Here is a 22,892-nt window from a genome sequence, read left to right as displayed (position 1 = left end):
TATACAATATCAAAATTTCTTTACCCTAGCAGTATATATGTGTTGTAAAAAACTGATATATGGAAAAAAGTAACTATATAATACAAATAATAAGATTAGAAAAATACCACTTTTACTTAGAAGGAAGCCTTATTGAGAAGTTACAAATTGTGACTTCAATTTCCTACTTAGCATCCTATTGGAAAAGCTTTAGAATCAAATTATTTTATGGCTCTGCGTGAATAATGGTTTTAACTGATCTAACAATAACTTCCACACAGCTGGAGAAAATCAGGAGATATATCTATAGGCACTTCAAATGAAAACATACACGCCAAGGTCAGGGTGCCGTCGGGGCATCTGTCCAGGGTCTCAGCCCGGCTCTGAAGATGGACTCAGGGATGTGACCCACACTAACCAACCTCATGAGAGACTAATACAACTGAAACCAAGATCCAATTCAGTTATTTATAATGAAGAGTATAACCAGTAGGAGAATTAGACGGTTTCACTAACTAGGCAGAACATTTTGTCCTTATGGCAACTGAAAGAGAAAGCAAAATTATAAGGTTGAAGTAGCTCAATGTTGATGTTTAATGGCGTCTATGTAAGACTGGGAATGCATTCCTCTCAAAAGGGGTGTTCAATTCTCCCTTAGAAACTTCTACACTCTTGATGACAGGAATCATATTTTGTCTTTGCATACTAGTGCCAAGTACTCAGAACATAACATGAACTCAATAAATGTTTGTGACTGAACCAGGGACCAGGTTATACCCTTGGGCAGAGAAACCTTCTTCCCCTGTGTTTAAATGGACACTGTCAAAGTCTCCTTCCTAAGTATCCTTTGCATCCTTTACTAATCAAATCCACTCTGATTGATACATTCTTTTAAAAAAAATTTAGTATCTTTAGTCAGGTTACATTCAAGTGTTGGTCTAGGACCTATTCTTTCCCTTTCGGGTGAGTTTGCATACTCCATCTCTGATTCATTACTTTCTAGAAAAAGATTTTAATGCTAAATAAGTCACAAATCATTGTCAATTATTTCAATAGCACTTAATCATATAATATCCTTTTCAAGCATCAATAGGGGGAAAGATTCTACAAAAGAATTCTTCACATGCAAACTTTAGCACTGTGCATGGTTTATGGATTTATGAAAACACACTGAACTTTTCAATAAGGCAATTCCTTACTGTAAAGTGTTAAGAACAGAGAAGTGACTATCAAATTCACAGTAACATTTATTTATTAAACACATTTATTATTTACTGTTGAGGGTCAAGGAGCACAAGGAAAAAGAAGAGATATAGAAATCCTATCAGTTCATAAAATGGTGCTTAGTGATACACAAATAGTGTGAACATAGGTACTTAATAGAGGTAATCTGAGGATCTTTGCGAATACAGCAGTATCATATATAGTAGCTATATTGAAGAAAACACCCAGAGAGTAATTTTCTATTTGTAAAGATGTGAGTAGGAATAGTTCCAAAAAAGATATACACATGTGCTAGACAGGATCAATAATGAGTTATTTACCATTAAGGTAATAAAATTATTTTTTTCTACTGTCATTAACAGAGAGCAATACCAAAATCTATAGATTTGTTAAAATCTTCCCAATGCAGTGACATTAATACATTGTCAGAATATTTTATTACATCACTTTAAATCACTTTACCATTAAACATGACAATATATAAATATATCTAATATTATTCACGATCTTAAATTGAGTAACGATAAATTATTTCAATGTAAAATAATCTGATAATGCAGAAACATAGATTCGCTATTATATAGGAAATATAAAGTTAAGTAATATGAAAATCAAGTCAAACTTCAAAAATTTACACTATTAGTATTATTTTCCTTATATATTTATTAAAAGCATGGTGAGAAAATCCAGAATTAAAAGTCTTGACTGCCCCCCTGTGGTCAAATAATTTGAAATTAAAAATCAGCAATACTTACCACCATCTTCAAATTCATCTTCAGTTATCCACCATGGCATTGTATCATTCTTCTTCACTTCTTTAGGTTGTCTTGGTGTTTTATTTGAATTTTCAAAAGAATCATCTGAAAGCTAAATCAGATATAAGCTAGTGAATTTTAAATTCAAGAATCCTAGATTTATCACTGAAAATGTTTCTTCGTTCTCTGATATTTCAGTTATCACCTAAACATTCTCAGCAATTATGTATAAATTCATATATTTCTAGACTTATGGGGTCAAAATAACTTAAACATCAAGAATACATCTCTGAATATTGATTTCATACCCAGAATTAAACAAGCAGACGAACCAAGGAGAAAAACATCAACAATAACAACAAAGAAATAAAAAACTTGATCAAGAAACCTAATCAGGAAGGAATACAAGGATATAATCCTTTTTTAGACATTATCTCGGGTCTAAGAATAAATAATGATTGAGCAAAATCACCTAGCATCACTCTAGAAGAACACAAAATTCTAAGACCAGGAAGAACTGAGTGTGAGGTGTTTACCAGAGAAATTCGCATTTGTCACAATGATTAATAAACTTTAATAAACTTTTATTTGTCCTTTTCTACTCTTCAGGTTCAAAATCTTACTACAATCCTAAACCCCTACTCTAACCCCAATCTAGCACCCTTACTCTCAGCCAATAACTGGGGCTCTCTCTTCACAGAGAAAATAAAGACCCTAGGTCAAAAACCACCCTCCTTCTCCTTCCCCTCACTCCACCACTAAACTCACCCGTTAAGACACTGCTTTCCTCTCTCAGAAGAGCAATTCTTTCCTCCACCCCCAGGAGAACCCGCAGAGGGGCCACCTGCCGCCTCACCAAGTTCTCGCTTGCTGGATTATCCTAATGCATCTCTGCACCACACTCCCTCCTCAATCTCCTTGCCCTCCTTCCCTCAGGTTATAAACTTGCTCGTCACTGCATCCCCACAGCCTAGCACAGCACCTGGCATATTGTATAGTATAAGTAAGAATGGACACTCAAGTCTACCCTACTTAAAAAAACGAAAACAAACAAACAAAACAAAGCAAACAGGCAAAGTTCCTTACTCCTACCTCCCTTTCATTCTACCTATCACCTTTCCTTTATGTACATTCTAACTTCTCCAGGTCACTGTTAAACCCCTTAAAATCTGGTCCCCATCCAAAACAGCTCTCCTCAGTCACCACAGGCCTCCTACATGCCACAAATAAAGGATGACTGTCAGTCATCTCCCTGATCATACCATGGAGTTTGACATGGTGACCAACTCTCACTTCCTGAAAATCTCTCCCTTCGACCTCATAGCACCACCTCCTCCAGGTTATACTTCACCTCTGTGACCTTTCCTAACCAACTCTAATAGCTCTTGGTCTTTTTGCCCTTTTCTTTAACACGAGACTTCCCCAGGACTCTGCTCTTGGTCCTTTTTATCCTTATTCTACACACTTTTTCTGGAGAAGAAACCAACGTTTATTAATTACTTGCCTGCTCTATGTCAGGATCTATACTCAGGTTATTTCAGTCTTTAAATAATCCAGCAGAGATTTACTGATGGGGAAGTAAGCTCAGAGAAGTTAAGCAACTTGCCCAGGTTGCGACTATCAGTAAGTGATACAGAGCTGGGATTCAAACTTGGGTTTCTCTAACTAAGGCCTGTCCACTTTCAAATACTCTATATGGTCCCCAAACTAGGACATTGGTACCTTGGGCACTTCTTAAACTTCTGAGATGACTACACACACATTTCCACCTGCCAACCAAACAACTCTACCCCAATGACTTGTAAGAATGCCATTTTTAAATCTTCAAAAAGAACTCACTGTCTTCCTTGACCACCAGGCAGGATGAGGGGAGGAGAAAAGAAAGAGTATTCTTTACTCCATCTGAATTTTAGTTGCATCACCTTCCACACAGTCTTATACTTCACTTTCACCCTGAAATGTTCCATTTCTCTCTCCTTTCTATCTCTCGCTGTTTACCAAACTCTGACAATCTGCCTCAGATTCAGTTTTTTCCTCCTAAACCCATGGCTACGTAAAAGTATGAAAGAAGGACTACAGGTTTTTGGAGCCAGATAGATCTGAGTTCAAACTTTTAACTTCAAAATAAGCTGTTGCTTAGGGAAAATTATGCCTCTTTTCAGTTTATACATATATAAAACAAGCATGGCAACACTGACCTTGCAGGGCTGTGGCAAAGATCAGCAAAGAAACAGAGAATGCCCATCCTACTGTCTAATACACAGTAGGTATTCTCACTTCTGACAATCTTCCACACTGCTTTCTAGGCTACTATCATTAAAAATGAAACAAAACAAAACAGCTGGCCCCCCAGTTAACAACAGTGCTTGTGAGGATATGGAGAAACTGGAACCCTAATATTACTAACACACTTCTGGTGAGAGTAAAATGGCACAGCTGTTGAGGAAACAGTCTGGCAGTTCCTCCAAAGGTTAAACATAGAGCTACCATATGACCCAGCATTCCCACTCCTAGGTATACACACAAGAGAAGTGAAAACATACAACCACACAAAAACTTATATACAATTGTCATAGCAGCAGTATTCATAATTGCTAAAAAGTGGAAGGAACTCAAATGTCCATCAGCTGATAAGTAGGTAAACAAAATGCGGCAAATCCATACGATGAAATATTATTCAGCTATAAAAAAGGAATGAGGTACTGATAGATATGACAATACAAAATGAACCTTGAAATTGTTACGTTAAGTGGAACAAGCTGTAAGAAAGACCCATATGGAATCCGGTAGGAAGGGAAGAAAAGTGATCAGGTCAGGACCTGCTCCCCAGGGAAGGGACACAGAAAAGGAAGGGGATTAAAAGGCTTGGAAACCCACTCTGGGGAGTAGGTGGCTAGAACCACATATTGAGGGCCACAGCCCTGGGGTCTGCCACTGGGAAGATGAGTCCCCATAGCTGGTTATAAAACCAGTGGGACCGACAGTGGGGTTGTAAGAAACCAAGACTCTGCTCGTGAAGAGTGTGCACATGTTTCCTTACTCCCGAAACAAGGTGGAGGAAGCAGAATGAAAGTGCACGGGACTCTGGCTGCTTTCCTATGACCACCCTGGCACAAGCCCTGGCCCAAGCCAAACCCCTACTCCAGCCCCTCTTGCTCCAGCACTACTCCTCTCTGGGGCAAAGATGACAATGTGACAATGCTGGGAGAGGAAAGAGTACATGCTTACAGGGAACAGAACCAGCTGGGACCCAACCCTCAGGGCTTCTGCTCCAGCACCTTGGGACTCGCTCCCACCCCTCATAGGGTGGTATTGGCCACTGAGCAAGGAGAAGCCCTGGCTCACACCTGGCTCTGCCTTGAGCCCCTTCAACTCCAGTCTCACCTCTTACCAAAGTGATGGCTGCCGGCACACCCTGGAGAAAGACACAACTCAGGCTCACGTCAGATCCAGCTCTCCCACCAAAGCCACCAGGCACATGCAGACTGCACAGGGACACTCCCACAAAGGGGCACCCCTTCAAGATGGGAATAGGTAACTGTTTCACTTAATTTCATAGAGACAGAGAAAGTTAAACAAAATGAGAAGCCAGAAGAATTTGTTTTAAACAAAAGAACAAGAAAAACAACTAATGAAACAGAGGTAAATAATTTACCAGGCAAGAAGTTCAAAGCATTAGTAATAAGAATGCTGAAAAAGGAATAGATGAACACAGTGAGAATTTTAACAAGAAACTAGAAAATATAAAAGAACCAGCCAGAACTGAAGAATACAACTGTAATGAAAAACACACTAGAACAAATTAACAGCAAACTAGGTGATACAGAAGAATGCATAAGTGATCTGGAAGACAGAATAACAGAAATCACTCAATCAGACATGAAAAAAAAAAATTTTAAAAATGAAAACAATTTAAGGGAACACTGAGATACCACCAAGTGTACCAACATTCATATTATAGGTGTCCCAGATGGAGAAGTCAGAGAGAAAGGAGTTGAAAATTTATTTGATGAAATTATGGCTGAAAACTTCTTGAACCTGAATAAGTAATCAGATATCCAGGTACAGGAGGCACAGAGAGTCCCAAATAAAATGAACCCAAATAGACCCATACCAAGACATATCACAATTAAAGTGTTATTAAAATGTTAAAAGTTAAAGATAAAGAGATTATTCTAAAGGCAGCAAGAGAAAAACAAAGAGTCACATACAAGTGAACTCCACCCCCCAAAAGCTATCAGCTGATTTTTCTGCAGAAACTTTGCAGGCCAGAAGGGAATGGCATGATATATTTAAGGTGCAAAAGGGAAAAACCTAAAACCTAGGATACTCTACCCAGCAAGATTATAATTTGGAATTAAAGGACAGATGAAAAACTTCTCAGACAAGCAAAGACTAGAAGAGTTCATCAATACTAAATTGACCCTAAAGGAAATGTTAAAGGGTCTTCTCTCAGTGGAAAAGAAAATGCTACAACAAGAAGTAGACATGTATAGGAAAATAAAAACCCCTCTAATAATGACAAATATATAGTAAAGGCTGTGGATCAACCACTTAAATAAGCTAGTACAATGATTCAAAGACAAAAATTGTATAATCAGCTATAACTATAATAAAAAGGTAAAGGATAAACATGAAGATGTAAAATATGACACAAAAACACAAAATGTTGGGGAGGGGAGAAAAAAATGTAGAACTTTTAGAATGTGTTTGAACTTAAATGACTACCAGTTTAAAACAAGTAGATATAACCATAGATCAACATATATGAACCCCATGGTAACCAGAAATCAAAACCCAACAATGGACACACAAAAACTGGAGAGAAAGGAGCACAAGCATACCACTAAAGAAAATCATCAAACCACAAGGGAAGAAACAAAAAGAAGGAGAAAAGAACAGAGAATAAGTACAAAAACCAGAAAAAAGTAACAAAATGGCAGTAAGAACATACTTATCAATAATTACTTTAAATGTGAATAGACTAAATGCTCCAATCAAAAGACATAGGGTGGCTGATTGGACAAAAAAACAAGACCTGGCTTCCCTGGTGGCGCAGTGGTTGAGAATCTGCCTGCCAATGCAGGGGACACGGGTTCGAGCCCTGGTCTGAGAAGATTCCACATGCCACGGAGCAACTAAGCCTGTGAGCCACAATTATTGAGCCTGCGCGTCTGGAGCCTGTGCTCTGCAACAAGAGAGGCCGCGATAGTGAGAGGACCGTGCACTGCTATGAAGAGTGGCCCCCACTTGCCGCAACTAGAGAAAGCCCTCGCACAGAAACGAAGACCCAACACAGCCATAAATAAATAAATACATAAATAAATAAAATTAAAAAAAAAAAACAAGACCCATCTATATGCTGCTTACAAGAGACTCACTTCAGAGATAAAGACACACACAGACTGAAAGTGAGGGGTTAGAAGAAGTTATTTCATGCAAATGGAAACAAGACAGCTGGGGTAGCAATACTCATATCAGACAAAACAGACTTTAAAACAAAGTCTATAACAAAAGGCAAATAGGGCATTGTGTAATGATACAGGGATCAATACAAAAGAGGATATAACATTCATTAAAATACATGTAACTAATATAGAAGCATCTAAATATATAAAGCAAATGTTAACAGCCATAAATGGAGAAATTGGCAATAATACAAAAGTAGTAGGGAATGTTAATATCCAATTTACATCAATGGACAGATCATCCAGACAGAAAATCAGTAAGGAAACACTGGCCTTAAATGACAAATTAAACCAGATGGACTTAATAGATATCTACAGGATATTCCATCCAAAACCAGCAGAATACACATTATTTTCAAGTGCACACAGAACATTCTCCAGGGCAGACCACACTCTAGGCCACAAAAAAGTCTCAACAAATTTAAGAGGACAGAAATTATATCAAGCATTTTTTCCGATCACCATGGTATAAACTAGATATCAATTATAGGAAGAAAAATGGGAAAAACACAAACGTAGAGACTAAATGACATGCTACTAAAAAAAAATGGGTCAATGACGAAATCAAAGAGGAAATCAGAAAATACCTTAAGACAAAATAAAAACACAACTTTCTAAAATTATGGGATGTAGCAAAAGCAGTTCTAAGAGGAATGTTTACAGTGATACAGGCCTACTTTAAGAAACAAGAAAAATCTCAAATAAACAACATAACCTACCATCTAAAGGAATCAGAAAAAGAAGAACAAAGTCCAAAGTCAGCAGAAGAAAGGAAATAATAAATACCAGAGAGGAAATAAATAAAATAGAGACCAAAAAATAAATAAATAAAATAAATAAAAAAGATCAATGAAACCAAGAGCTGGTTTTTTGAAATAATAAAGATTTTTTTTTTTTTTTGGTTGCATGGCGTCTTAGTTGTGGCAGGCAGGCTCCCCAGTTGTAGTCGCGGGCTCCTTAGTTGAAGCACACGGGCTCCTTAGCTGTGGCTCCAGAGCTCCTTAGTTTCAGCTCACCAGCTCCTTAGGTGCAGCTCATGGGCTCCTTAGTTGTGGCTCACCGGCTCCTTAGTCACGGCATGAAGGCTCCCTAGTTATGGCGTGTGAATTCCTAGTTGCAGCATGCATGTGGTATCTAGTTCCCTGACCAGGGATCAAACCCGGGCCCTCTGCATTGGGAGCGTGGAGTCTTATCCACTGCTCCACCAGGGAAGTCCCCCCAAAAATTAAGAAAACTGATAAGCCTTTAGCCAGGGGCTCATCAAGAAAAAAGAGAGAGGACCCAAACAAACAAAATAAAAAAGAAAGAGGAGAACTAACAACCAATATCACAGATAATAAAATCATAAGAGAATACTACAAACAGTTACCTGTCAACAAATTGGACAACCTAAGAAATGGATTAATTTCTAAAAACATACAATCTTCCAAAACTGAATCAGGAAGACACAGACAATCTGAACAGACCAATCACTAGTAGTATAATTGAATTAGCAATCAGAAACGTCCAGCAAACAAAAGTCCAGGATAGCTTCACAGGGAAATTCCACCAAACATACAAAAAGCTAATATCCTTCTCAACCTATTCCAAAAAACCGAAGAGAGGACACTCCCAAATTCATTCTACAAGGTCACCATCACCCTGATATTAAAAACAGACAAAGACACTACAAAAAAAGAAAACTGCAGGCTGATATCTCTGATGAATATAGATGCAGAAATCCTCAACAAAGTATTAGCAAACTGAATTCAACAATATATAAAAAGAATCATACACCATGATCAAGTAGGACTTACTCTAGGGATGCAAGGATGTTTCAATATTTGCGAGTCAATCAATACGATACACCACATTAACAAGTCACATGATCATCTCAATAAATACAGAGAAAGCATTTGACAAAATTCAATATCCATTCATGACAAAAACTCTCATCAAAGTTGGTATCTAAACTCATATCGCAACGTAATAAAGGTCATTTATGACAAACCCACAGCTAACATCATATTCATTGGTGAAAAACTGAAAGCTCTTCCTCTAAAATCAGGAACAAGATAAGGATGCCCACTCTCACCAGTTCTATTTAATAAAGTATTGGAAGTCCTAGCCAGAGCAATCAGATATGAAAAGAAATAAAAAGCTTCCAAATTGAAAGAGAAGATGTAAAGCTGTCACTATTTGCAGATGGCATGATACTACATATAGAAAACCCTAAAGTCTTCACCAAAAAACTCTCAGAATTAATAAATGGATTCAGTAGCTTTGTAGGATACAAGATAAATATACAGAAATCTGTTGCTTTTCTATACCCTAATAATGAACTATCAGAAAGAGTAAGAAAACCATCCTTTTTAAAATCATATCCAGGGCTTCCCTGGTGGCGCCGTGGTTGAGAATCTGCCTGCTAATGCAGAGGACACGGGTTCGAGCCCTGGTCTGGGAGGATCCCACATGCCGCGAAGCAACTGGGCCCGTGAGCCACAATTGCTGAGCCTGCGCGTCTGGAGCCTGTGCTCCGCAACGAGAGGCCGCGATAGTGAGAGGCCCGCGCACCGCGATGAAGAGTGGCCACCACTTGCCACAACTAGAAGAAAGCCCTCGCACAGAAATGAAGACCCAACAGAGCCAAAAATAAATAAATAAATTTAAAAATTAAAAAAAAAAATCATATCCAAAAGAATAAAATACACAGGAATAAACTTAATCAAGGAGGTGAAAAACTCATAGTCTGAAAACTATAAAACACTGATGAAGGAAACTGAGGATGATACAATGAAATGGCAAGATAGGTCGTGTTCATGGATTGGAAGAATTGATAGTTAAAATGTCCATGCTACCCAAAGCAAGCTACAGATTTAATGCAATACCTATCAAAACATGTATGACATTTTTCACAGAACAAGAACAAATAATCCTAAAATTTATACGGAACAACTAAACACCCTGAAAAGCCAAAGCAGTGTTGACAAAAAAGAACAAAGCTAAAGGTATTAACCTCCCTGACTTCAGACTATACTAGGAAGCTCCAGTAATCACAACAGTGTGGTACTGGCACAAAAACCGACACATCCATCAACAGAACAGAACAGAGAGCCCAGAAATAAACCCATGCACTTATGGTCAATTAATCTACAACAAAGAAGGCAAGAATTTACATTGGAAAAAAGACAGTCTCTTATTGAAGTAAGTGGTGCTGGGAAAACTGGATAGCTACATGTAAAAGAATGAAATTAGAACATTTTCGCACACCATATATCAATACAAAAATAAACTCAAAATGGAGTAAAGACCTAAGTATAAAGCCTGAAACCATAAAACTCCTAGAAGAAACCATAGGCAGAACACTCTGACATAAATTGTAGCAATATTTTTTTGGATCTGTCTCCTAAGGCAAAGGAAACAAAAGCAAAAATAAACATATGGGACCTAATCAAACTTAAAAGCTTTTGCACAGTAAAGGAAACCATTGATAAAATGAAAAGAACCTATAGTATGGGAGAAAACAATTGCATATCATATGACCAATAAGGGGTTAATATCCAAACATCTCATATAACTCAATATCAAAAAACAAAAAAACAAAACAAAAAGCCAACCTGATTTAAAAATGGGCACAAGATATATACATGGCCAACAGGCACACGAAAAGATGCTCAACATCACCAATCATCAGGGAAATGCAAATCAAAACCCCAAATAGGTATCACCTCACACCTGTCAGAATGGCTACAAATAGCAAATGCTGGTGAGGATGTAGAGAAAAGGGAACCCTTGTACACCATTAGTGGGAATGTAAATTGGTACAGCCACTATGGAAACAGTATGGAGGTTCCTCAAAAAACTAAAAACAGAACTACTATATGATCCAGTGATTCCACTCCTAGGTATATATCCTAAGAAGACAAAAACACTAATTCGAAAAGATAAATGCATCCCAATGTTCATAGCAGCATTATTTACACTATCAAAGATACGGAAGGGTTCATCAACAGATGAATGGATAAAGAAGGTGTGGTATATAGATATATGATGGAATGTTACTCAACCATAAAAAGAATGAAATTTTGTCATTTGAAACAACGTGGATGGACCTGGAGGGTACTATGCTTAGTGAAATAAGTCAGAGAAGAACAAATACTGTATGTTATCACTTATATGTGGAATCTAAACAAATAAAACAAATGAATATAACAAAGCAGAAAACAGACTCTCAGATATAGACAACAAACTAGTGGGTACCAGTGGGAAGAAAGAAAGCAGGAGGGGCAAAATAGGGGTAGGGGTAGGGATTAAAATGCACAAACTACTATGAATAAAATAAATAAGCTACAAGTATATATCATGCAGCACAGGGAGTACAGCCAGTATTTTATAATAACTTTAAATGGAGTATAATCTATAAAAATTGAATCACTGTTTGAACTAATATAATATTGTACATGAACTATACTTCAATAAAAAAAAATACAGCTGTCATGTCAAAGACCATTCATTCTTATGGGAGGCAGAAAAGAGAGCTAAACAAGTGAAATAATGAATGGTTCTAAGAGCTACATGGAGAATTAAGTACATGGTATAAGAAGGAACTTGGTAGTTACTTTTTTACTGGATCAACAGAAAAAACCTCTCTTAGGTAGTGATTTTAAAAAGAGATCTTCACCAGCCAGGTAAAGGATAGAGAAACAGACAGCATTATTGGCAGAGGGAACAGTACAAAGCTCCTAATGTGAAATGAGCTTGGCGTGTCTGGAGGAGAAAAAAGGCATGAATGGAAAAGGGGGAAGAGCAGTGTATAGTCAGTGAGGTGGGCATGAGCAAAATCATCCAGGGTTTTGTAAGCCACAGAAAGGAGTCTGGATTTTACTCTATATGTGATGGGAGGCCAATAGAGTGTTTTCCATTGGGAGTAACAGAGTCTGATTTATGTGACAAACCACGCTGGCAGCAGTGTGGTGAAGGAACGCTTGGACAGTACGTGGGAACTGTTGCAGTAGCCTATTGAGATGATGGTGTCCTGGCTTAGGAAAGTTGCAGTGAAAAGGGAGAGAACTAGAGGGATGATAGATATATTTTGGAAACAGGTGACAGAGCTTGATGATAGGCTGCTTGCATCCTAGAAGAATGAGTTTCTTGTGGGACAATTTACAATATAGCTTTTAAAAATATAAACTTACCTCTTTCATGAACTGTTCAAACTCTTCATCCAGCTCTTCTTTGGAATAGTGGGCCATTATCAATAATTTTCCCTTCCCAAAGTAAACATTCCGAAGTATTTACAACACTGGAAACATTAAATAGCAAGAGACAATAAACATCCTTTAAGGAAATCCAAATCACATCATAAAAATCGTCAGACTTGAACTTCAGACATTTCTCTTGATTTAGCATATACACACATTACTGACCAGTAAATTGGACAAGAGATTTCTAATTCATCAATAAAACTGACTTGGAAAAGCAGCTTTCACAGTTTGACTTAGAGTTGAGAATTACATTTTCATTCTTAACATCCAGTTGTTAAAAAGTGGCCTCAAGAATATTTCTTAAATCTACGCATATTAGCGTGTGTGTGTGTGTGTGTGTGTGTGTGTTATTTAACATCCCTTAAACAAACCAGGGCTTCTCAAGGAAACTTTTAAAAAGTAAAAACTAGCAAATCCAAAAGACTGTTTCCCTTTTGCAAAACGCAGGACAGAGTTTGTGCCATCTTATCATTCAGCTAGTTATTTATCAATCCATATCAAAAAGTTTTGAAAAACAGACTGTTTCCTGATATGCGGGCGTTTCCAGATACAAATTTCTGGATTTATACCGTAAGACTCAGAATCTACCTAAAACAAAGTTAATGGAGCAAATTAGAACAAATTATGTTTCTCTTGGATGGAGGAAAGGTCAACAAAAACTACGCAATGGTGACTTGCAATGCTCAACTCTCCCCAGTCTCCCTAAAGAATCCAACTTCGGATCTGCGCCAGCTTCTGGACCATAACTCCATGAGGCAGCTCCGACCTCAGCTTCCTTTTGTGGCGGCGGGAGGTGTGGAGATCTGGACAATACTTTGCTCAGCCTGCGCGGTAACACCTCCTCCCCCTCATTTGCATTTCTGTTCAGTTCAGTGTGTGGGCGGTTAAGGTCTTGGCCCCAAACTGTGGGTCAAATGCGGGTCCCACTCAGAGGATCCCAGGCCCCAGGAAGGGCGAGTTCCGGAGTCGGCGGGAAGACAAAAACGCGCCCGCAGCGGAGCCGGGGTGGAGGAAGGGAGTGACCCGAAACTAAAACCCTGAGCAGCGGGTCTGAGCACAGCCTGGGCCCTGCTGAACCGAGTGGGAAGCAAGTATGCACGCCTCACCTACCTTTGCTTCTGAATTCCCCGCTTTCCCGGACGGTCTGGGGGGGGGGGGGGGGCCCAGCAGTTGCCAGGGTAACTGACTTCAGCTGCCAGGCTCTGGAGTCACATGACCGGAGCTGGTCACGTGGCGCGCGGGAGCAGAGGGGCAGCGGTGAGTGTCTCTTCGGCTCTACGAGCGCAGGGTGGAGTGGTTGTGGCTCAGCAGGACGATCTGGCGGGTTGGAGCCGCCGCCACTGCTGCACCCGTGGAGACTCCGTGGCCTTCTCTGGGCTCCTTGGGGCGGTGGATGGATGACAGGGTCGCGAGCGCCGTAACGGGCGTGGTGGGTGTGGCAGGTGCGCCCGTGGCTTCCTGGGAAATGTAGTTTAGCTCCCCTGCTCCTTGTCTTTCCGCATTTCTCTTCCCTCCTCACCTCTCCCTAACATTTGCCTCACGTGTCGTTTCAGCTTTCTGGTTTACAAGAGGAAGCCTTGAAAAAGTTTAACTTATTGGGTGATTCCCTTCACGTGCAAAGCCCTGCGTGGGCGTTGTGCGAGAACCTGTAACCTTTGCTGAAGAACTCTGTTGCCAGGATAGGGACTCTGTTCCACCATCTAGTGGACAAGAAATTGAAAGCACACAGACACACCCCAAGTCCTACCCATATCAGAACATCGCTATGGTTCCCCATTACCCCTCCTTTCCCCCCATTCTATAGCGGCATCTTACAATTACTTTCTTGGATTTTTATTTTATTTTTGCTATTCCTTCCTCTAAAAAAATAAGAACACAACGCACGTTGGAGTTTCAGAGGACAGCATTTAGGATACAAAAAGTAAAAGCGACAGCAGTTGAAAGCGTTGCTGCTGGCAGACATAGTTAAGGACCTCAACATGTCCGGCCTGAACTTTTCTTTCAGCAAGTGTTTATTGCGATACAAATGTGTACATGCCAGAACTGTGCCCTATGATAAAGATTCGAATAATAATAGAGATTTTAAAAAGCTACTATTTACTGAGCACTTTAGTTGTTAGGAGCTGTGCATGCATTACTTCACTTAATCTTTACAATCTACAAGACAATTCAATTAAGTTTATACTTTTGTTTCTAATATTTGCTGCGTGGGCGAAGACAGTCATAATCCCTGCCCTAACAGAGTCTTTGGTCTAGTGGAGCAGATAAGTGATCGGACAATTGCAATTCTGTATGACCACTGCTATTGTAGAAGAAGTAGGGTGTGGCTGGAAGACATTAGAAGCCACCTCAACCTCTGAGAAGATGGAGAAAGCTTCTCACTGAAAATGGCCTGTCTTTATCAACCCTTGCTGACTTCTACTCATCCTTTAGGTGGTTTAGGTTTCAATTTAGCCCTCATTTCCTCTAGGAAGCTTTCTCCACCCATCCCTACTAGGAAGCGTTTTGCAAATTCGGCCTCCTTCCCACTAATTCACACATTCGTAGTAGCCTCAGATCTTCTTGGCCTCGTTTTTTCTTCTCGCCACAGCTACTGGGACCACTGCCACTCAGGCTGTCACTAGCTACACACAGGTGTAGCTCGTCCGTGGGCCTGCCTGGAGCTTGCAGTGCGGACTGCTTGCTTTCTGATACCTGGGACTTCTCTGATCCTTGTGGGTAACCATTCAGCACTCAACATTTGCAACTTAGAAGTGGGGGACTTAATCTCTACAGGCCCAAGCTTGATCAGTGGGGGCTGGAGCTGATGAACAAACGATTCCCCTTATTGACCCTGGACAGTGTTCATACTCATTTCATAAGACTAATCAGAATGTCCTCTGTGATCCAGAACCAGTTGTTCACAACAGAGACCAACTTGATAGCACATTCTTGTATTGGCTTTCCATCCTTCTCTACATCATTCTCCTTGTTCATGGCTACTGCTACTTGGCAACCCATTCCTGAGTAAATTACTCTCATGCAGAGCTCTGTCTCATGTTCTGCTTTCAGGCAAACACTAGGAAAGATAGATAGATCAGGATTAGCCCTGGAAAATGGACCATTAGGATGGGATTTAGGAACTGAGTAACTCAACAGTCAGATGGCAATGAAGATCCCACTACTAATGGGAAATGGGGTGGTGATAACCATTGGAACACAGCTCTACGATTATCATATGAGGTTCATTGGGCATAGGTACATGTGGAAAATGAAGGGTTGACTCATATACTTTCTGTTATACTTGAATGGTATGGTGGCAGTGGTAATTATAAGGATGACTGGATTTTTATTGATTTCTTTGAATTCTTTGAAATAAGGAAAACGACTGGCTCAGGTCAGCCAAAATCAATTCAAGGCACATGGTAAATGCCAAGGGCCTCTATCAGCATTTGAGGAGATCATCATTTTCTGCTGCATGGGTGCAAAGGAGAATGAAGACACAGCCTCTTTGGGTGTCCTGAGTTAGGGCCCTGGTTGAAAACAGTTAAATCCTGAAACCAGGAATATAGACATTTGGGTAAATGATTCTGGGAATCTTGAATTCTCAGATTTCCCTGAACTCTCCACACTGGCAGAAGCAGTCCCATTCCCTTTGCTAAAAGAGAGAATCCTCCTATTGCCTGAAGAGCCTGCAAAGACTTAGAGACCCTCATATCAGGAAGGCAACTCACAAGACGACACTTGTCCTCTTCAGGATCCAGCCCTGCCACCACTCACCATCTCCATGCCAGTGAGGTCAGGCCAGGTCAGGTCTCAGACATCTTCTGAGCACAGAAATATAATCCTTGCTCTGGGAGGAAATGGTTTACAGAAAGTGCAGGTCCCACATTATATATACTAAAAGGAACTGGGGGAACACATGTAGGAGTGAATCTTGAGAGCGTTGAACTGGTAGGGAGAATAAAATAAGGCTGCATAAGGATTTATTGACATGGGAACACTCACTCATGCCTTGAGGTTCAACATTCTAGTGAGAACACCTGGCGTTGGTCCTCGTCTGCTGCTGGGATGTTTCCTTGAAGCCTGAATGTGATAATGGCCAATAGGAAAATGAGGTAGACATGCTGAAATTGCTTTGGCAGAGTATTAAGGAAGATGTCAGAAGGCTCACAGAGATGGGAATGTCAGAGTAGATACCTGTGATATCCAGAACCTAGCATCTGACTTTGCTCCCCAGGAGGATTCATAGGACATTCCCTTCAGTAAGGCAAGAAGGAATTCACTGGTGAGGAAGAGGCCAGCATCTGTGAAAAAACTTGGTGATGTCTGTCCTCCACAGGTGAGAGTTATTAACAGGAGTTGCTGTTGTGGAACTAGTCTCCCCAGTATCAGTGCGGTTATGGGATTTCTCAATGACAGAGCCCATGTAGCAATACAAAACTATCAAAGGCAAGATGGTTGTAATTACTGAAATGGGCAGAAGTCTGTAGTAGCAATCAGGTTGCCTTGACCTGCAGGAATTTGTGCCAATAGCTAATAAATCATGGTGTTTTGAGGGACGAGACAAATGGACAGCTGATTGGGTGATTACTTGATTGTGTGTGTGTGTGTGTGTGTGTGTGTGTGTGTGTGTGTGTGTGTGTATAACAAAGAAAAGTGATCTAGTGAGTGGAATACTAACATCAGCTATCACAATGGAAAATCCAGATCCTTCATCCAATTTCTGGATTTATTTAATTTCAACAGACCCAGATACCAAGTGTTCAAAGGGAGGGTGAGTGCCCTTGAGGAAGGACTCTGTAATGTCATAAGAATAGTTACAAACATTCTCCCTATCTTTCCACAAAGGGCCTTATGGCCGTTCACCAGGGCCACCAGAGGACAAAGTAAAAGAGTTCCACAGAACTTAACTACCACCTCTTTGGGCTCCTCATTCCTGGATCATCAAGCAAAAGAGAATTAATATGTTAGTATATTTGCAAGACTAACCTACCCTTATTAACACGAAGAGCCTGGGTCACTGCCCTATGATGGAAGCAGGGAGGAATATCCGTTGGCTTGATTGATGCATCTCCTGGTGATAATGGTGAATCAGCATTTACAGCAACTATGCCCTGATGAAGGCAAAGCAAATCAACCTAGAGGAAGAAGGTCTGGATCTCCCTACCAGGCAAACAACCTTAGATCAGCTGAGATGCTGGCCACGGGTGAGAGAAATTTAGAATCGCTAGGGGAGAAGAGAGCTGATGACTATAAACAACGCTTTGGGACCAGCTGTGGCAGCAGGGATGGTAGCTAGTTCCCAAACCCTCTTGCAGAAGTTGTGGCTGGCTAGCACCTTGCAGTGACAGATAGGAGTTAATGGAGAGAAAATGTGGATCTGAGTAGTGCAAAGGTTCTAGTGCATCAGTGACCACTTTGTGCATCACTTAAAATTCTCTTGGCCCTGCATTCAACTGAAGTCAGTTTCTACAACCAGTTCTCATAGACTTTGACCAGCTTTCTGCAGGTGCAACTGGGGAGTGCCTCACCTCTGGCCAAGGTGTGAGCCTCTGCTTCCTTCCCTGGACATTTTCTGGCAAGAAGTGCAGGTGTGGAATGCCCACTGAACTGCCACACATATGCAACCTACACGTGGGTATGTGGTAGTCAAAGTCCAAGGGCCACTAAATCCATGGGGGATGGAAGCCCATTGAAAAATCCTTGTCCTTTTCTTCTCTTTTTTTTTTTGGGGGGGGTGTGCCACTCAGCTTGCAGTATTAGTTCGCGATCAGGGATCGAACCTGGGCCCCCTGCAGTGGAAGTGCAGAGTCCTAACCACTAGACATCCAGGGAATTCTCCCTTCTCCTGTTTATTTCATGGATTTCATTGCGGCCTCTAAAAGGCCTGTGGAATCCGGCATAGGTTGGCCATAATCATTTTGATAATGCATCCTTATTCCAGCTCTTCCTTTTTTCCTCTTTTTGTTCCCCTGTTCATTGTTCCTGCTCTCTGGGGTCATATTCCCAGATAAATTACCTGTGTGGAAGCTTTTTCGGAAGGAGCTCAGGTCTAGACAGTAATCTTATTAATGAAGTTGAAGTAATAAATAAGTCCAAATAATTCAGGTCTTAATATGCAATTATGCTGCCTTATTCATATATACAGAGATTTAGGAAGAGTGATGGTTTTGTAAATTAAAATAATTGTTTCAATTTTATCCAAACTTTATTCCATTCCATTTGAGAGCTAGTAGTCACAGTAGTAAGTTTTTATATCATTAAAATGTTCTTTCTATGCACACATACATTCAGAGATTTATAGACTGAATAAAAGGGCTTTCTTATGCTTCGAAGTGGTAGGAAATTGTCTAACACTCTTTCTGTATTGTTGAATAATTGATACTATTACATTCTCAAAGTAAATAAATATGAAAAGAAGGGAAAGGATCTTCACTAAAAGGTAAATGGAATTTGTGGCATTATTTCTGTTGGTATTTGTAATGTCAGTTTACATTTTCACCATCAGAGGTCATGAAAGAACAATGTTGAACAGAAAATTTAAGCTTTGTTGAAAAAAACTTAAGTTTGAAATCTGACCTGTAACATTCTCAGGAGGCTTTTTACAAAGGAAAAACCACGATCTACTTAATGTCATTTGTGAAGGAAGAAAAATATTTTTTAACAATAAAATTATCCACTAGGTTACAAAAACATGAGGCTCTATTTGCCTTTGGTGGTCTCAATTTTTAGTTTAAGAATAAAATTTTAAATGCAAAATGTTGGTGACTACTTGTCTTGGGAATATATAATTTTTAATTTCACCTGGGTTTGTGGGGTCTATAATTGACAAAAAGTATTCCATTTATTAAAAAAAGAAACGAAATAAAATTAAAACTTAGAAGTGTTAAGGAATACATTTCTTAGTGCACATAGCATCTACTTCATAAAGCATAGTAAAGTGTGTCTCATAAACTTTTCACCTGAGAAACTGACATTGAAAAATGTATCAAATATCTTAGTGATAATAAATTTTATTTTAAATATCTACTATCGATATGTGTTTTGTCTGTCATAGGTAGTACATGTTGATTTAACATGTTTCTTTTTGTTTGTTTGTTTTTAACATCTTTATTGGAGTTTAACTGCTTTACAATGGTGTGTTAGTTTCTGCTTTGTAACAAAGTGAATCAGTTATACATATACATATGTCCCCATATCTCTTCCCTCTTGCATCTCCCTTCCTCCCACCCTCCCTATCCCACCCCTCTAGGTGGTCACAAAGCACCGAGCTGATCTCCCTGTGCTATGCGGCTGCTTCCCACTAGCTGTCTATTTTACATTTGGTAGTGTATATATGTCCATGCCACTCTCTCACTTTGTCCCATCTTACCCTTCCCCTCCCCATATCCTCAAGTCCATTCTCTAGTAGGTCTGCGTCTTTATTCCCATCTTTCCCCCAGGTTCTTCATGACCATATTTTTTGTTGTTTATTAGATTCCATATATATGTGTTAGCATACGGTATTTGTTTTTCTCTTTCTGACTTACTTCACTCTGTATGACAGACTCTATATCCTGAGAAAACCATAATTCAGTGAGAGTCATGTACCACAATGTTCATTGCAGCACTATTTACAATAACCAGGACATAGAAGCAACCTAAGTGTCCATCAACAGATAAATGGATAAAGAAGATGTGGCACATATATACAATGGAATATTACTGAGCCATAAAAAGAAACGAAATTGAGTTATTTGTAGTGAGGTGGATGGATCTTTTTTTTTTTTTTTTGGTGGCGCTGAACAGCCTGTGGGATCTTAGTTCCCTGACCAGGGATTGAACCTGTGCCCCTTGCATTGGAAGCATGGAGTCGTAACCACTGGAACACCAGGAAAGTCCCTAAAACCTTTCTTGCTCTATTAGAAATGCAAAAAACCAATAAGTTAAAATAATTTTCATTGGCATTATAAAACACACAAGTCATCAGTTGTCATTGCCCTTTTTGGGGAGTAATAATAATGAAAAACCTCCTTGTAAAATGATTTTTTTTTTTTTTTTTGGCTGTGTTGGGTCTTCGTTTCTGTGCGAGGGCTTTCTCTACTTGTGGCAAGCGGGGGCCACTCTTCATTGCGGTGCGCGGGCCTCTCACTATCATGGCCTCTCTTGTTGCAGAGCACAGGCTCCAGACGCGCAGGTTCAGTAGTTGTGGCTCACGGGCCTAGTTGCTCCGCGGCATGTGGGTTCTTCCCAGACCAGGGCTCGAACCCGTGTCCCCTGCATTGGCAGGCAGATTCTCAACACTGCACCACCAGAGAAGCCCCAAAATGATTGTTAATATTTTTGCATTGGCATAGTTTTATATGTTTTCAAAAATTCTGTGGCACATGAAATAAGTGAATCACAAAAAGACCAATACTGTGTGAATCCATTTCTATGAAATATCTAGTAGACAAGTTCATATAGACAGAATGTAAAATGGTGGGTCTGTGGATTATTTAATGGGTATGGGTTTTCAGTTTTGCAAGATTTGAAAAGAGTTCTGCAGGTTGTACAACAATATTCATGTACTTACTACTGAACTGTACATTTCAAATGGTTAAGATGGTAAATTTCATGTGTATTTTACCACTATTAAAAAAATGGGGACTAAAAAATACTGTGGCACATGAGTTGACATTGGACAATCAAAATCCTGGTTGAGAAAAATTGCATTTGACTTACACAAGAAATTTAGATTAAAACATGACACCATCCATCCCAAATTCCTCATTCATCCAACAAATACAACAATAGAATCTACACCATAGCGTTGTGAAGAATAAATGAGTTAAAACATATAAAAATTTTCATCAGTGATTGTACGTCATAATGTTCAATGCACGTTAGCTGTCATGTTGTTTTGCATGAAGCATGTCATACGGTGTATGCGGTCAACGATGATTTGATACCTATTATTATCACCATTATTATTTATTCCATTTTTCCAATCTAGTGTATAAAAAGACATTTTTCATTTGTCTCTTGGAGCCCCAGAGGCATCGGAACTATCAAAAAGCCTTAAAAGTAATAAAACCACAAGTCTGTGACTAACAGAGGAATTCATTTTTGCGAATTATTTGTTTAAACAACCAAAGCTTAGTCTTCACTAATGTCCATACAATTGTTCCTCCCCTCATTTTTGTCCTCTTTTTTGAGTCAGTTCTCTCTTACTGGGTTTAATCTCTGATCTTCTAGTGGCTCTCAAATTCTGGAAGCCTCCATACTGCTTATATCTGAAATCGTCTTTATATACGATGACCATCTGTGTGTGGTGGCCGGGAGAGGCCGATTAGAATCTGGAGCTTCAGAAATCTTCACCACAGATTTTATTATTTTAATTCATGCTCCTTTCTTGATAATAATAATTATTTTAAAGTCATTTTTTGGGTTTAAAAAAATTTTTGTTTTTTAGATTTTTTTGATGCTCACACTTGCTTGATTCATTATTAAATTTAGCATCCATCAATTTTAACATGAAAATAGATTCTGCTACTTGTGTGAATACTGATGTGTTCTGTTAGTTGAGAAATATTTTACTATGTTTTTTGTTTGTTTGGGTTATATAATCAATCTTAAGAGGAAAAATATAACAATATTTGATATGAAATGGGGGAAATTTTTGATTTTTTTTCTTGAAGTCCTTCTTTGAAGAACTCCTTTGTCCAGAAAGCCAAAGCACACGTACCACTTTCTGGTCACCATATAAATCTCACAAGGTTTCTGTGAAAGAAAAAATATATATAAAGAGACTGTTTCTACAATTCCACCAAACCTTTCACCAATGCTTCTAACAAGTTCCAAAATGAATTTCATATCCATCCCCTCCCTTGTTTGCTCTCTGCAGGAGCTTTTATGAGCAATGAACTGGTTCTCATGGTGAAAGCCAAAGGAAGACAAATCCTGAATAATCCACCATCTGCATTGTTCCACATTCCATAATCAACGATTTTGAGAGTAGCATTAGTTCTATAACACCACCACCTTATTAAAGGAATCCACTTAACTTTGGGAAAACTGCATAAGGAGGAAAAGAACATCCAATTTAGCTTTATTTCATGCTCACACCCAAGCCTTCAATGACCTTCTGATACTTCAAGTTGGAAACAATAGTTCTTCTTTGCTTATATTTCTAGTAGAAAAGTTATTTATGTTTTAAAATATTTATTTACTTACTTACTTATTGAATACTTGCTCTTTCTCTTTCTCCTACCAGATCATAA

At 39.3% G+C, this 22,892-nt stretch overlaps 1 protein-coding gene and 1 long non-coding RNA gene across 5 annotated transcripts in view; one reads left to right on the top strand and one right to left on the bottom strand.

Moving 5' to 3' along the window:
* CEP162 (centrosomal protein 162) overlaps positions 1-22,892 on the bottom strand; it is a 221,251-nt gene that overhangs the window by 78,657 nt on the left and 119,702 nt on the right. For 2 of the 4 annotated variants that reach the window (XM_082473928.1, XM_082473930.1), the window contains exons 1-3: positions 13,780-14,070; positions 12,601-12,716; positions 1,959-2,070 (exon numbers count right to left, since the gene is read on the bottom strand). In XM_082473928.1, the coding sequence (XP_082330054.1) occupies positions 1,959-2,070; positions 12,601-12,657 (169 nt within the window). In that variant the 5' untranslated portion in view covers positions 12,658-12,716; positions 13,780-14,070. Of the gene's footprint in view, positions 1-310; positions 1,936-1,958; positions 2,071-12,600; positions 12,717-13,779; positions 14,071-22,892 lie in introns of those variants that run through there. The other 2 variants (XM_082473929.1, XM_082473931.1) reach the window with 2 other exon arrangements.
* Positions 2,083-9,792, top strand: LOC309666551. The gene is made up of 2 exons (XR_014267172.1): positions 2,083-8,371; positions 8,438-9,792. It is a non-coding gene; the product is annotated as an uncharacterized lncRNA (long non-coding RNA).

This window comes from Balaenoptera physalus (assembly GCF_965194825.1).
Source record: "Balaenoptera physalus genome assembly, chromosome: 9".
NCBI lineage: Eukaryota > Metazoa > Chordata > Mammalia > Artiodactyla > Balaenopteridae > Balaenoptera > Balaenoptera physalus.
This window is presented reverse-complemented; position numbering and strand designations above follow the sequence as displayed.